This window comes from Salmo trutta, chromosome 31, assembly GCF_901001165.1.
Source record: "Salmo trutta chromosome 31, fSalTru1.1, whole genome shotgun sequence".
In the NCBI taxonomy this organism is placed as follows: domain Eukaryota; kingdom Metazoa; phylum Chordata; class Actinopteri; order Salmoniformes; family Salmonidae; genus Salmo; species Salmo trutta.
Genome location: NC_042987.1, coordinates 44,890,116 through 44,907,408, shown reverse-complemented (window position 1 = coordinate 44,907,408; position 17,293 = coordinate 44,890,116). Strand labels below are relative to the sequence as shown.

General features: G+C 40.6%; 1 protein-coding gene across 2 annotated transcripts in view; it reads right to left on the bottom strand.

Annotated features, from left to right (window-relative positions):
- LOC115170263 (macrophage mannose receptor 1-like) overlaps nucleotides 1-12,546 on the bottom strand; it is a 58,159-nt gene extending 45,613 nt beyond the window's left edge. For both annotated transcript variants that reach the window (XM_029726674.1, XM_029726675.1), the window contains exons 1-4: nucleotides 12,123-12,546; nucleotides 8,118-8,453; nucleotides 5,915-6,088; nucleotides 986-1,141 (exon numbers count right to left, since the gene is read on the bottom strand). In XM_029726674.1, coding sequence (XP_029582534.1) covers nucleotides 986-1,141; nucleotides 5,915-6,088; nucleotides 8,118-8,453; nucleotides 12,123-12,189 — 733 coding nt within the window. In that variant the 5' untranslated portion in view covers nucleotides 12,190-12,546. The remainder of the gene's footprint in view (nucleotides 1-985; nucleotides 1,142-5,914; nucleotides 6,089-8,117; nucleotides 8,454-12,122) is intronic.
- Nucleotides 12,547-17,293: the final 4,747 nt, after the last annotated feature.

Sequence of the window (17,293 nt, the reverse complement as noted above, 5' to 3'; positions counted from 1 at the left end):
TGAACAGTACACAAATAAACACACTAGTACATGAACAGTACACTAATAAACCTACTGGTACATGAACAGTACACTAATAAACACACTGGTACATGAACAGTACACTAATAAACACACTGGTACATGAACAGTACACAAATAAACACACTAGTACATGAACAGTACACTAATAAACACACTGGTACATGAACAGTACACTAATAAACACACTGGTACATGAACAGTACACAAATAAACACACTAGTACATGAACAGTACACTAATAAACCTACTGGTACATGAACAGTACACTAATAAACACACTGGTACATGAACAGTACACTAATAAACCTACTGGTACATGAACAGTACACTAATAAACACACTAGTACATGAACAGTGCACTAATAAACTGATAAGAGAATTATCTAATAAAGGTAAATGAATCAATAAACCATGATGAATTATTAGTCATACAGCATGGTTAATGAATAATCAATGTAATGATCAATGTAGTGATCGATTAGTCCGATTAGTCCCAGAAAATCTAGTAGAGGCTGTAGAGGGAAAGAAATGTGTGTATGTAATTAGTGTAGAGAGCAGGAGCCAGATGGTAAAGGGAGTAAAACTTCAAGGGGTTTCTAACCTTGAGGGAGAGGAACAGGCTGAGCTAGGTAGTGATAAACAGTGTGGGAAGTCAAAGGGGGAGATGCAGGTCACCAACAGTTTGTGTGTAAATGCATGTGCGTAAGTAAGCAAGAACTATATAATGACTGTTTTGTTATCCTGACCTCAGAACGTTCTCTGAATAAAGCTACAGAAACCTTTTGCAGAAAGCTGAGTCCTTGCCTAATTATTTAACCCATTGTCTTACAAACCTTGGGCATTGGTCAAGGCGTATTGATTATTATCATCAAGATATACAATTATTTTAACATAAACACACTGCTTGAGTTTGACACGCCTGATGCGTGTGAATGTGAGCGTGGCCACCGGGTGGCGCTACCTGCTACGAAGGTCTGCTCGTGGGGTTCGGTGATTGAGGCCAAGTCTGCTCCCTGCTGTTGGCAGCTGGTCCGAGCCTGGTGCCAGGTCAGGGCAGAGCGGAGGTTCACCTGGTAGAATGTACCTGTGACCGGGTTCTTATGCCAATGCTCCATAGCTGCAGAGGGATGGGGGAGAGATGTACAGATTCAGTGAGCATAGCCTTGTTATTGAGAAAGGTTGCCGTAGGCAGACCTGGCTTTTCAAGAGAAGACAGGCTATGTGCACACTGCCCACAAAATGAGGTGGAAACTGAGCTGCACTTCCTAACCTCCTGCCAAATGTATGACCATATTAGAGACACATAATTGCCTCAGATTACACAGACTCACAAAGAATATCTACTGGGTGTAATAGATTTGTGACCTGTTGCCACAAGAAAAGGGCAACCAGTGAAGAACAAACACCATTGTAAATATTTTCCCTTTTCTACTTTAACTATTTGCACATCGTTACGACACTATATATAGACATAATATGACATTTGAAATGTCATTATTATTTTGGAACTTGTGTGTGTGTAATATTTACTGTTCACTTTTTATCCATTTCACTTCCCTTGGCAACGTTAACATATGTTTATCAAGCCAATAAAGCCATTGAATTGAATTGAATAGGAGAGAGAGGGAGAGAGAGAGAGAGACAGAGACAGAGACAGAGACAGAGAGAGAGACAGAGAGAGAGAGAGAGAGAGAGAGAGAAGTCCCACAGCCCAGACCTGGCCCCCCTCCACCTCACAGGGCCCAACAGCAGGACCAGCGCAGCTACGCGGAGGTCGTCAGAGGACAGGAGAACCCTGTAGGATTAAGTGAGATTAAACAGCTCCTCCAATACATCTGCACTAAACTGCACTAAACACACACGGACGCATACACACACACACACCACACACACACACACACACACACACCTATTGTACTAGAATTTACTTGTTCAATGAATAGGAATATTTAACAGAATAACAGAATAAATGTTAGCTGATATCCTGTTTATCTCGCTCTTAACAACTTATTAGTTATTAGTTAATCGTTACTGTATTTCTGACTGCTACTCTTTCTTTTTGCAACATGAAATCACTATCAGTTAGCATGTGGAACATTCAGGGTCTAAACTCATCAACCTTTGGTCTGAAGAGTTTAGCACTGGAGTTCAACAAAAATCTGAAAGATGTTGACGTCATCATTCTGCAGGAGACATGGTGTAAGGCTGACGTTGTCACTCACTGTCCCACAGGCTACAGAGAGGTCATTGTGCCATCACAGAAACACAGCTCTGTCAATAGAGGCAGAGACTCTGGAGGATTGATCATTTGGTACAAATCCGAACTACAAAATCTAATTGATCCCCTCAAAATTGGCAAATACCACATTTGGTTAAAACTAAAAAAAGAACTTGTACTGACAGGAAAAGATGTGTTCCTTTGCGCAATATATATCCCCCCCTCAGAATCCCCATATTACTCAGAGGAGATCTTCCCCACCCTCGAGGAAGAGACGTGCCATTTCCAGGCCCAGGGAAATGTGCTCATCTGTGGGACACAAATGCGCGCACAGGAACACTACCTGATCTAACGAGCACACGAGGGGACAGCTTTATTACAGGCCATACTGTTTCTAACTATCTTAATCTCCCCCATAGAAACAACAGTGACAGCACCGTCAACAAAAACGGAAGGGATCTTTTGCAGCTCTGTAGAAGCCTGGGTCTGTACTTTGTCAATGGTAGGTTACGGGGGGACTCTTTGGGGAGATTCACCTACTGCTCACCTCTTGGCCACAGTACAGTAGACTATATGATCACAGACATGGACCCTTTCTCTCTCAGCTCATTCACTGTCAAGCCACTAACACCTCTGTCTGATCACAGCCAAATTACGTTGTTCCTCAAAAGAACAGACCTGGAAACAACCACACATTCACAGCCCAGTAAGCTGTACAACATCAGAAATTCATACAGATGGGCCCAAAACAGCACAGAAGAATACCAGAAAGCAACCTGGAACCAAAATATCCAAACACTCTTAGATAACTTTCTGGATACCACATTCACTCACAGTAAAGAAGGCATCAATCTAGCAGTACGAAACATCAACTATATATTCAGGCAAACAGCAAAAGAAGCACAATTGAAATTGATAAAAAACAAAACTAAAAAAATCACAGATGACAACTGGTTTGATGCAGATTGTAAAATTATAAGGAAAAAACTTAGAACACTATCCAACCAAAAGCACAGAGACCCAAATAATGGTGAATTACGCCTTCATTACTGTGAGACTTTAAAACTCTATAAACGTACACTCAGAACCAAAAAAGCACAGTACAACAGCAAGCAGCTGACACTAATTGAGGAGTCCATAAACACAAACAACTTTTGGCAAAATTGGAAAAAACTAAAAAAATCTAAACAAGAGGAATTAGCAATACAAAATGGTGACATATGGACAACCCATTTCAAAACACTCTACAACACCGTTCAAATTGACACAAACGCAGAACAACGCCAAATCCATGAGAAGTTGAATGGATTAGAAAAAGCTATAAAGGACAATCAAAACCCATTGGACTCCCCAATTACTGACCAGGAGCTCTATAAGAAACTTCAGGCTCTCAAATTTAAAAAAGCCTGCGGACCTGATGGCATCCTAAATGAAATGCTCAAACTCACTAGTGCAAAATTTCAATTGGCTATATTAAAATTGTTTAATTTGATCCTGAGTGTAGGTTATTTCCCTGACATCTGGAATCAAGGACTCATAACCCCAATCTTTAAGAATGGAGACAAATTTGACCCTAACAATTACAGAGGCATTTGTGTGAACAGTAACCTGGGGAAGGTTTTCTGTAGTATCATCAATGTAAGAGTTCTAAACTTCCTTAATAAGCACAATGTCTTGAGTAAAAGCCAAATTGGATTTATACCAAAACATCGCACAACTGATCATATTTACACCTTACACACCCTGATAGATAAACATGTCCACCAAAATAATACCAAAATATACAATTGCTTTATCGACTTCCAAAAAGCATTTGATTCTATTTGGCATACAGGACTGTTCTACAAAGTTATTGAAAGTGGTGTAGGGGGTAAAACATATGACATAATTAAATCAATGTATACTGGCAATACGTGCAGCATTAAAATTGGTAAGAAAAGGACAGAATTCTTTAACCAGGGGCGGGGCCTTCGTCAGGGTTGCAATCTGAGCCCTGCACTCTTCAATATTTACATTAACGAATTGGCCACTATTCTAGAAAAATCCTCAGCCCCTGGTGTTAGTCTCCACAATTCAGAAGTTAAATGCCTACTCTTCGCAGATGACCTATGCCTGCTGTCACCCACAGCACCTGGCCTACAGCAGAGCCTGGACCTGCTAGAGCAGTACTGCCAGACCTGGGCCCTGGCAGTAAACCCCAAAAAGACTAAAATAATGATTTTCCAGAGAAGATCCAGATCTCAGGGAATTAGACCAAAGTTCTCAATTGGTACAAAATATATAGAGTACTGTACACACTACAATTACTTAGGTTTAAAAATAAGCTCAACTGGACACCTTAATGAGGCAGTGAATGAACTGAGAGAGAAAGCACGCAGGGCATTCTACGCCATTAAAAAGCAAATTCAAATTGAAATACCTATTAAAATTTGGCTAAAACTAATTGAATATGTCATTGAACCAATTGCACTTTATGGCAGCGAGGTGTGGGGTCCACTTGCAAAACAAGATTTCATCAAATGGGACAAACACCCCATTGAAACCCTACATGCAGAGTTCTGTAAGATTCTCCTACGTGTCCAGAGGAAAACTACAAACAATGCATGCAGGGCAGAATTAGGCCAATATCCACTAATAATAAAAACTCAAAAAAGAGCAATTAAGTTTTGGAAACATCTAAAATACAGTGACCCCCTCTCATATCATTACCAAGCCCTGCAATGCCAAGAGCTGAGCAAAGAAAAGAGTCCCCTCATCCAGCTGGTCCTGGGGCTGAGTTCACAAACCTGTTCTACTAACACACTGAAGCCTCAGGACCAGAACATCCAATCAATCAGAATAAACCAAATTACAACACAGTCAAAACAAAACTACATTGCTTATTGGGAAACACAAGCACAAACACAAAGCAAAATGCAGTGCTATCTGGCCCTAAATCGACAGTACACTATGGCTAAATATTTGACCATGGTTACTGATCAAAACCTTAGAAAAACCTTGACAAAGTACAGGCTCAGTGAGCACAGCCTTGCCATTGAGAAGGGTAGACACAGGAAAACCTGGCTCCCTGTAGAAGAAAGGCTGTGCAACCACTGCACAACAGCAGAACCTGAGACGGAGCTGCATTTCCTGACAAAATGTCAAAAATATAAAACAATTAGAGAGTGTCATTTCCCCAAATTTGAAATCCTTATTCAAGGTTTTAAAGACCTCTCTGATGAGGATAGGCTACCCATCCTGTTGGGGGAGGACGCAGAGAGCTGTGGGTTGGCAGCGCACTACATTGCTGCCTGCCATAAGTTGAGGGACAGTGTCTGACAGACCAATAAACCTGCACATGTCCTCAACTGTATGATTATTGTTATTGTTGAATGTATGGTTATATTGACCGTTGGTTATTGTTGTTACTGTTGTCCCGTTGACAATTTTTGATTCTCATTTTTATTTATTTTTATATTGTAAATATCCAAAGTAAGCTTTGGCAATATGTACATTGTTACGTCATGCCAATAAAGCGAATTGAATTGAATTGAATTGAATTGAGAGAGAGAGAGAGAGAGAGAGAGAGAGAGAGAGAGACAGAGAGAGAGAGAGAGAGGGAGAGAGGGAGAGAGAAAAGCATCTAACAGCTGTGTAGATTGACACACAGTAAGTAACAGATGTAAAACTCACATTTGGATGGACAGACGCCCCACAATTCATTGTCTTGGTAGTTTGTTTCAATGGCACACCAAAGCCGTCTAACAGAGGAGTCTATCGAGGTGCAGTCTCCAAACCATTGGTCTTTGTACCGGAAAGGAAACTCACAGGGACGGCCAAACGCGTTTCCTTCAATGGTAAAGAGCTCTGAAAAGGGGATAGTGGTTACTGTGGGTACTGTATGTAGCTCAGTGTGACGTGGGTTTAATAAGAACCCAAGGATTTTACTATATTAGTGTGTCTGCCATCTTGCCTCCCTGTGTGACCTTGTTGGGGAACACGGCCTTCTATACTAACACTCTTATGGGACTCTGGCTCTGAGTGTGTCCCTGTGTTACTGAACGTTGTGGATTCACAGACAAAAATGACGTTTTTTTTTCAATAAAATGTACTGTCTGATGTAGTTATATGTAACCTGTAAAGTATAAAATATACTGTCTGATGTAGTTATATGTAACCTGTAAAGTATAAAATATACTGTCTGATGTAGTTATATGTAACCTGTAAAATATACTGTCTGATGTAGTTATATGTAACCTGTAAAGTATAAAATATACTGTCTGATGTAGTTATATGTAACCTGTAAAATATACTGTCTGATGTAGTTATATGTAACCTGTAAAGTATAAAATATACTGTCTGATGTAGTTATATGTAACGTGTAAAATATACTGTCTGATGTAGTTATATGTAATCTGTAAAATATACTGTCTGATGTAGTTATATGTAACCTGTAAAATATAAAATATACTGTCTGATGTAGTTATATGTAACCTGTAAAGTATAAAATATACTGTCTGATGTAGTTATATGTAACCTGTAAAATATACTGTCTGATGTAGTTATATGTAACCTGTAAAGTATAAAATATACTGTCTGATGTAGTTATATGTAACCTGTAAAATATACTGTCTGATGTAGTTATATGTAATCTGTAAAATATACTGTCTGATGTAGTTATATGTAACCTGTAAAGTATAAAATATACTGTCTGATGCAGTTATATGTAATCTGTAAAGTATAAAATATACTGTCTGATGTAGTTATATGTAACCTGTAAAATATAAAATATACTGTCTGATGTAGTTATATGTAACCTGTAAAGTATAAAATATACTGTCTGATGTAGTTATATGTAACCTGTAAAGTGTAACATATACTGTCTGATGTAGTTATATGTAACCTGTAAAATATACTGTCTGATGTAGTTATATGTAACCTGTAAAGTATAAAATATACTGTCTGATGTAGTTATATGTAACCTGTAAAGTATACTGTCTGATGTAGTTATATGTAACCTGTAAAATATAAAATTTACTGTCTGATGTAGTTATATGTAACCTGTAAAATATAAAATTTACTGTCTGATGTAATTATATGTAACCTGTAAAATATAAAATGTACTGTCTGATGTAGTTATATGTAACCTGTAAAATATACTGTCTGATGTAGTTATATGTAACCTGTAAAATATACTGTCTGATGTAGTTATAAGTAACCTGTAAAATATAAAATATACTGTCTGATGTAGTTATATGTAACCTGTAAAATATACTGTCTGATGTAGTTATATGTAACCTGTAAAGTATAAAATATACTGTCTGATGTAGTTATATGTAACCTGTAAAATATCAAATATACTGTCTTATGTAGTTATATGTAACTTGTAAAATATACTGTCTGATGTAGTTATATGTAACCTGTAAAATATCAAATATACTGTCTTATGTAGTTATATGTAACTTGTAAAATATACTGTCTGATGTAGTTATATGTAACCTGTAAAATATAAAATATACTGTCTGATGTAGTTATATGTAACCTGTAAAATATAAAATATACTGTCTGATGTAGTTATATGTAACCTGTAAAATATAAAATATACTGTCTGATGTAGTTATATGTAACCTGTAAAATATAAAATATACTGTCTGATGTAATTAAATGTGACCTGTAAAGTATAAAATATACTGTCTGATGTAGTTATATGTAACCTGTAAAGTATAAAATATACTGTCTGATGTAGTTATATGTAAGCTGTAAAGTATAAAATATACTGTCTGATGTAGTTATATGTAACCTGCTTCTTTTGAAGTGTGTTGAGACTTGGTCCATTTTGTCCAAAATCCATTTTACAATCCTAAACAATGAGAACCTTGTGATTGTAATCCCGTACCTCTGTGGGTCCTTGAGCAGGGGCCGTCCGTTGTACCAGAGATGATCCAGCGACTCCGAGGCCCCGTGTCTCTGGACAGCACCAGATCATTGTTGTCGTTGACGTGGAGGTACAGAGTCTGTCCTTTCAGGGTGAGCAGTGTGTTGTTACTACACTCCCACTGCTGAAGGTGGCTCTTCTCATCACAGTCAGAATTCACCAGGGTACTACCCTCTGTCTTCCCAGAAACCCCAGCACACTTCCTAATGTTGGTGTAGTAGAGACGTCCCTCTGACACCCAGCGTGCCAGCTCCTGTCTATTGCCACTTGCTGCATTGAAGAGATTGAAGGGACCGTCTACAAAGAAAAATTACAACAATCACTAACCAGCATTGAAGAGATTGAAGGGACCGTCTACAAACAAAAATTACAACAATCACTAACCAGCATTGAAGAGATTGAAGGGACCGTCTACAAAGAAAAATTACAACAATCACTAACCAGCATTGAAGAGATTGAAGGGACCGTCTACAAACAAAAATTACAACAATCACAAACCAGCATTGACATAATAGGCAAACATTTGAACACTTTAATTGAACCCTCTTTCATGAGGACTTTTTAACAGTCGTAGGGCTACATAAGACTGTCATAGAGCTATATAACACTGTCATAGAGCTATATAACACTGTTATAGAGCTATATAAAACACTGTCATAGGGCTACATGACACTGTCATAGAGCTACATAAATCCTATTAAGGCCAGGCACCACACCCTCATAGGATATTATTTTTCCTTAATCAATATCACAATCAACTTTTACCAGTTGAATGTAAACACAAATCTACTACTTTTAAGTATAAAGAAAATCTGCAGTATGCTATTAACATATGCAAATTAGGCATTCTCAATAAATATGTGCATATTTGCATATGGTGGAAATCCATTTTTCTGGACACTGGATGAAGTCAGACTAAATATTTTGTTTTTTGTTTTGTTAAGACACTCCAGATTTAGACTTGTTCAGAGCAGATCCTGAAAGCCAACTTAAAAGATACCAAAAACAATTTAGTCCATTCAATGTTGGTAAAAATCATGTGGCAATTCCTTGGGACTGATTTCTCTGTGTGTGTGTGTGTGTGTGTGTGTGTGTGTTGCACAACAATGAACAAGCTAAGTTAGCTAGCTAGTTAACATCAGCTTACGAGGTTACATCCAGGCTCCAAGATAAAAATGATAAAATAATGTATTTTTTATTGGTAAATTATTTGGGGAAGCGTGGCTTCCCTTGGCATCCATGAATACACGTCACTGCCCACATATACAATACAATTGTCTATAAGGTCCCTCAGTCTAGTTGTACATTTAAAGCACAAATTTAACCACAAAGACCAGGGAGGTTTTCCAATGCCTCGCAAATAAGGACACCTATTGGTAGATGGGTAAAAAAAAAGCAGACATTGAATATCCCTTTGAGCATGGTGAAGTTATTAATTACACTTTGGATGGTGTATCAATACACCCAGTCACTACAAAGATACAGGAGTCCTTCCTAACTCAGTTGCCGGAGAGGAAGGAAACCGCTCAGGGATTTCACCGTGAGCTGAATGGTGACTTGAAAACAGTTACAGAGTTTAATGGCTGTTATAGGAGAAAACTGAGGATGGATCAACAACATTGTAGTTACTACACAATACTAACCTAAATGACAGAGTGAAAATAAGGAAGCCCGCAGAGAATAAAATATTTCAAAACATGCATCCTATTTGCAGGCACTAAAGTAATATTGCAAAATATGTGGCAAAGAAATAAATGTTTTCTCCTGAATACAAAGTGTTATGTTTGGGGCGAATCCAACACAACACATCACTGAGTACTACTCTTCATATTTCAATCATAGTGGTGGCTGCTTCATGTTATGGGTATTTTAATTGTATTTTTTTTATTTAACAAGGCAAGTCATTTAAGAACAGATTCTCAGAGGCTTACTGGCGGTCTCGAGCTTAACCCTGGCATCGCCCTTTCTGGCTGAATGCCTACTACCCCCTGGTAACTGCAGGGCGCTGGTATAGCGCGTACTGGCCTAAAAACACTTGGCCTCGCCATAACACCCATTACCCCGAAGCGTAAGCCCTGTCCATTAACTGGCCTCCCAGAAACAGTCCGGGGATTTGGCCTGGGGCTCCCAACTTGCCCCGCAAAACTCCCCTTGTGCCCCCCCAAAAAAAAATATTGGGGAGGCCTCTCGAGTTTCCTCAACTCCTCGTTCCTCTGCTGCTTGGTCCTGGTTTGGTGGGTTGTTCTGTAACGATCGTCGCCTGGTGACGAGGAAGCGGACCAAAACGCAGCTGGGAGCGAACACATGTTTATTGAACACACTGGAATTAAACATGTACACAAAATCAAGAAAACTGTCGATACGTTACGTGCTCAAAACAAAGAGACAACAACCCACAAACATCGTGGGGGAAAAGGAACTTAAATGTGATTCCCAATCAGACATAACAAGCGACAGCTGTCTGATTGGGAAATCACCCCCGAGCCCAACATAGAAATAAAACACAAAGAAAGGCTATAACCAAAACATAGAAAATAAACCATAGAAATGCCACACCCTGACCAAAAAGCAGAGTTCACCTGGTCAGGGCGTGACAGGGACTCCCAATTACGGCCTGGATTTGAACCAGGGACTGTAGTGATGCCTCTTGCACTAAGATCTAGTGCCTGTGAACGCTGCGCCACTCGGGAGCCCACTCGCTATGCTTGTAATTGTTAAGGACTTGGCAAAACTCAGAAACTTTTTGTCCAAAAATGATGCAGAAAAATGTATCCATGCTTTTGACACTTCTAGATTACTGGAATGTTCTACTGTCCGGCTACCGGGATAAAGTACTAAATAAACTTCAGTTAGTGCTAAATATGGCTGCTAGAATCTTGACTAGAACCCCCAAATTTGATCATATTACTCCAGTGCTAGCCTCTCTACACTGGCTTCCTGTTAAGGCAGATTTAAAGGTTTAACTGTTAACTTACAAAGCATTAATGGGCTTGCTCCTACCTATCTCTCCGATTTGGTCATCTCTTCAGTAGGTCCTATGACTGAGTGTAGTCTGGCCCAGGGATATGAAGGTGAATGGAAAGGCACTGGAGCGACGAACCGCCCTTGTCTCTGCCTGGCTGGTTCCCCTCTCTCCACTGGGATTATTTGCCTCTGACCCTATTACGGGGGCTGACTCACTGGCTTACTAGTGTTCTTCCATGCTGTCCCTAGGAGGGGTGCATCACTTGAGTGGGTTGAGTCACTGACTCCTTGCTGTCCCCAGTCCACCTGGTGCTGCTGCTGCTCCAATTTCAACTGTTCTGCCTGCAGCTATGGAACCTTGACCTGGTCACCGGATGTGCTACCTGTCCCAGACCTGCTGTTTTTGACTCCCTCTCTCTACCGCACCTGCTGTATCTAACTCTGAATCCTGAGGTGCTGACCTGTTGCACCCTCGACAACCACTGTGATTATTATTATTTCACCCTGCTGGTCATCTATGAACGTTTGAACATCTTGGCCATGTTCTGTTATAATCTCAACCTGGCACAGCCAGAAGAGGACTGGCCACCCCTCAGAGCCTGGTCCCTCTCTAGGTTTCTTCCTAGGTTCCTGCCTTTCTAGGGAGTTTTTCCTAGCCACCGTGCTTCTACATCTGCACTGCTTGCAGTTTGGGGTTTTAGGCTGGATTTCTGTATAGTACTTTGTGACATTGGCTGATTAAAAAGGGCTTTATAAATACATTTGATTGATGGACAACATACCTGTTTCAGGTGTAACCTAATAACCAACGAGATAAACAACATACCTGTTTCAGGTGTAACCTAATAACCAATGAGATAAACAACATACCTGTTTCAGGTGTAACCTAATAACCAACGAGATAAACAACATACCTGTTTCAGGTGTAACCTAATAACCAATGAGATAAACAACATACCTGTTTCAGGTTTAACCTAATAACCAATGAGATAAACAACATACCTGTTTCAGGAGCCCCCAGGGTGGTTTGAATGAAGAGCATCAGTACAGTTATTATGATGGTTGTCATGGTCCCAGTAGGGTTGTGCCTGACATACAGACCTCCTACAGCAGAGTGGAGTGTTCTGTACGACTGGGTCTGCTATTTAATAACCATGAAGTCCTCTGTCACATGACATCTTTTTTTCTTCTCTATCAATGGATGTTGTTGTGACATTTCAACACTTTTCTGGTGAATGGGAGGTGCACTGACACCCTCGATCAGCCAACATTTACTCACTATGTCAGGGTTTACGATTCGCTGAAAACACTGTGGTGTTGAAAATAATATATACCACAAGTCATGAGTCAATAGTCAATTTCTGGGCCCCGAATGGCATCCTATTCCGATATAGAACCCTGTGGGCCCTGGTGAAAAGTAGTGCACTACAAAGGGCCCTGGTGAAAAGTAGTGCACTACAAAGGGCCCTGGTTAAAAGTAGTGCACTACAAAGGGCCCTGGTTAAAAGTAGTGCACTACAAAGGGCCCTGGTTAAAAGTAGTGCACTACAAAGGGCCCTGGTTAAAAGTAGTGCACTACAAAGGGCCCTGGTTAAAAGTAGTGCACTACAAAGGGAATAGGGTGCCATTGAGGATGTAAATCACTAACCAATGTCTGTTCATCCCAACAGGTTAAATGGTTATTACAACAATGTAAAGTAAGCCTACGTGTCATCTCATTAGCTACAATAACCAGCACAATAGGAGCATCCCAAATGGCACTCTATATAGTGAATAATAAGGTGCCATTTGGGATGCTTTGGGACGCTTCCTATACCTGGCTAACGGCTAGCTGTCAGACTACCTGGCTAATGGCTAGCTGTCAGACTACCTGGCTAATGGCTAGCTGTCAGACTACCTAGCTAATGGCTGGCTGTCAGACTATACCTGGCTAACGGCTAGCTGTCAGACTATACCTGGCTAACGGCTAGCCGTGAGACTATACCTGGCTAACGGCTAGCTGTCAGACTATAACTGGCTAACGGCTAGCTGTCAGACTATACCTGGCTAACGGCTAGCTGTCAGACTATAACTGGCTAACGGCTAGCTGTCAGACTATACCTGGGTAACGACTAGCTGTCAGACTATACCTGGCTAACGGCTAGCTGTGAGACTGTACCTGGCTAACGGCTAGCTGTCAGACTATACCTGGCTAACAGCTAGCTGTCAGACTATACCTGGCTAACGGCTAGCTGTCAGACTACCTGGCTAACGGCTAGCTGTCAGACTATACCTGGATAACGGCTAGCTGTCAGACTATACCTGGCTAACGGCTAGCTGTCTGTTTAATAATTACCACTCTTTAAGGAACACACACTTGACCCTGACCCCAGGGAGTGAAACTAGTCTGTTATTAAAACATTTCTTGCGGACAGCTCTGATTCATCCTTGAGCACACAGAAAGAGAAGGGTGTGTGTGTTTGAGAAAGAAGAAGTGGTACCATGGGGCCCCAGGGAGCTATGGCCTCCACCACCCTGCACCCTCGAATACGGGAAGAACAGAGGGGACGTGATTCACCAGAACACAGGAAGCAACTGGCTGAGTGCTAAGGAGGACAAAGACCAGCTAGGTCTACTATCCTACTGAAACCTATAGACCTACAGCTAGGTCTACTATCCTACTGGAACCTATAGACCTACAGCTAGGTCTACTATCCTACTGGAACCTATCGACCTACAGCTAGGTCTACTATCCTACTGGAACCTATAGACCTACAGCTAGGTCTACTATCCTACTGGAACCTATAGACCAGCTAGGTCTACTATCCTACTGCAACCTATAGACCTACAGCTAGGTCTACTATCCTACTGGAACCTATAGACCAGCTAGGTCTACTATCCTACTGGAACCTATAGACCAGCTAGGTCTACTATCCTACTGGAACCTATAGACCTACAGCTAGGTCTACTATCCTACTGGAACCTATAGACCTACAGCTAGGTCTACTATCCTACTGGAACCTATAGACCTACAGCTAGGTCTACTATCCTACTGGAACCTATAGACCTACAGCTAGGTCTACTATCCTACTGGAAGCTAGAGACCGTCAGCTAGGTCTACTATCCTACTGGAACCTATAGACCTACAGCTAGGTCTACTATCCTACTGGAATCTATAGACCTACAGCTAGGTCTACTATCCTACTGGAACCTATAGACCAGCTAGGTCTACTATCCTACTGGAACCTATAGACCTACAGCTAGGTCTACTATCCTACTGGAACCAATAGACCTACAGCTAGGTCTACTATCCTCATGAATCCTATAGACCAGCTAGGTCTACTATCCTACTGGAACCTGTAGACCAGCTAGGTCTACTATCCTACTGGAACCTATAGACCAGCTAGGTCTACTATCCTACTGGAACCTATAGACCAGCTAGGTCTACTATCCTACTGGAACCTATAGACCAGCTAGGTCTACTATCCTACTGGAACCTATCGACCAGCTAGGTCTACTATCCTACTGGAACCTATAGACCTACAGCTAGGTCTACTATCCTACTGGAACCTATAGACCTACAGCTAGGTCTACTATCCTACTGGAACCTATAGACCTACAGCTAGGTCTACTATCCTACTGGAACCTATAGACCAGCTAGGTCTACTATCCTACTGGAACCTATAGACCTACAGCTAGTGAAATGTGAAATGTAGGACAACAGCAATGGAAACTTCAGGACTATCAACCATCTTCTCATTTGTTTGTTATGAGTCTATATGGCTAAAGCAAAGCCAATAACACAGGATGATTAACACCAGAGCATTTGCTTCAACGGATAGAGTGATAGATAGGTACTGATTCATTGATAGAGTGATGGATTGGTACTGATTCATTGATAGAGTGATAGATTGGTAGTGATTCATTGATTGAGTGATGGATTGGTACTGATTCATTGATAGATCGGTACTGATTCATTGATAGATCGGTACTGATTCATTGATAGAGTGATGGATTGGTACTGATTCATTGATAGAGTGATAGATTGGTACTGATTCATTGATAGAGTGATAGATTGGTACTGATTCATTGATAGAGTGATAGATTGGTACTGATTCATTGATAGAGTGATGGATTGGTACTGATTCGTTGATAGAGTTGTAGATTGGTACTGATTCATTGCTTCAACACTTACGATGCACAAAGACAGAGCTACATTATCATCAAAACCACAGTTGGGCAATATTCAGGCAAACGCAATTCTAAGAACAACCAATAATACAGGGACCCCACCCACACAGCAGAGAAGTTCAGAGGAAATGCATGACGCTCTCTCATCTATCAGAATAACTTTCCTTTATGTGTCGTCTGATTTCCCACTGCATTATAGGTTGTTCTTAGAATTGTCTGCCTGAATATTGCCTAACTGTGAAATGGACGATGATGCAGCTCTGTCTTTGTGAGTCTAAAGCGTTGCAGTGGACACATAACATCAGTACTGGAGACACAACATCCTGATATGAGATAGACAGTTGTTGGCTTATCATACCATTGACTAAAAAGCTTTTTTAAAAGCTAACCTGACTGATACCTTTAAGCCAGTAGGTAAAGTAGAGGAAAGCTAACCTGCCTGATACCTCTAAGTCAGTAGATAAAGTAGAGGACAGCTAGCCTGCCTGATACCTCTAAGCCAGTAGGTAGAGTAGAGGACAGCTAACCTGACTGATACCTCTAAGTCAGTAGGTAAAGTAGAGGACAGCAAGCCTGACTGATACCTCTAAGCCAGTAGGTAAAGTAGGGGACAGCTAGCCTGCCTGATACCTCTAAGCCAGTAGGTAAAGTAGAGGACAGCTAACCTGACTGATACCTCTAAGCCAGTAGGTAAAGTAGAGGACAGCAAGCCTGACTGATACCTCTAAGCCAGTAGTTAAAGTAGAGGACAGCTAGCCTGACTGATAGCGCTAAGTTAGCTTTGGGAAACAACATTGAGAGACTGTGTATTGGTTGGACTCCCTGAGTTGTGTATCGTTCTGGCAACGGAAAATAACCCAACCACAATATAGCCGCTACCCCAATAAAATGTTTCCTGTCAACAAGGCATATGTATAATCTCTAAGAGCTCTTCTTCCCAGATGTAAAGTGAAATATGTCTATTGCTATCAAATCAAACAGATCAAGAGATATAATTTGCCCGTTATAGTGCCACCGTTTGGTCGATCTGAATCTGCTTGCATATGTTAATTCTTGACAGTGCTTGGAACATGTGTACCAAGTTTTGTTACAATACCAATATCCATGTCTGATTTATATGCATTTATGTGCCAGGTCACGCCTATCTGAATGTTGATTGGTCAATATTGTTTTAGGTCTGGAAAATGTTGAGGGACATTGGTCCATAGATGCTATATATCAAGTGTAGGTATTTTGGGGGTATTTTATTAGGATCCCCATTTGCTGTTGCAAAAGCAGCAGCTACTCTTCCTGGGGTTCCACACAAAACATAATACAGAAACATCAAGACAAGAACAGCTCAAGGACAGAACTACATACATTTTTAAAAAGGCACATATCAATGCATACACAAAAACTGTCTAGGTCAATTAGGGGAGAGGCGTGTTGCCTTAATCCATTTCTTGAAACCAGGTTTGCTGTGTATTTGAGATGGAAGGAAGTTCCATGCAATAAGGGCTCTATATTCTTTTTATTTAACCTTAATTTAACCAGACAGTCAGTTAAGAACAAATTCTTATTTTCAATGACAGCCTAGGAACAATGGGTTAACTGCCTTGATCAGGGGCAGAACCATTTTTTTTCCTTGGCAGCTCAGGGATTAGATCTAGCAACCTTTTGGTTACTGGCCCAAAGCTCTAACCACTAGGCTACCTGCCACCCCAGTATATAGTAACTGGTACGCTTTATTTAATTTGTTCTGAATTTGGGGACTGTGAAAAGACCCTTGGTGGCATGTCTGGTGTGTTAAGTGTGTGTGTCAGAGCTGTGTGTAATTGACTATGCAAACAATTTGGGATTTTCAACACATTAAAGGTTTCTTATAAAAGAAGAAGTGATGCAGTCAGTCTCTCTTCAACTCTTAGCCAAGAGAGACTGACATGCATAGTATTATATCAGCCTTCTGATTACAATGATGAGCAAACGTGCCGCTCAGTTCTGGAACAGCTGCTGGTTAACTGAGT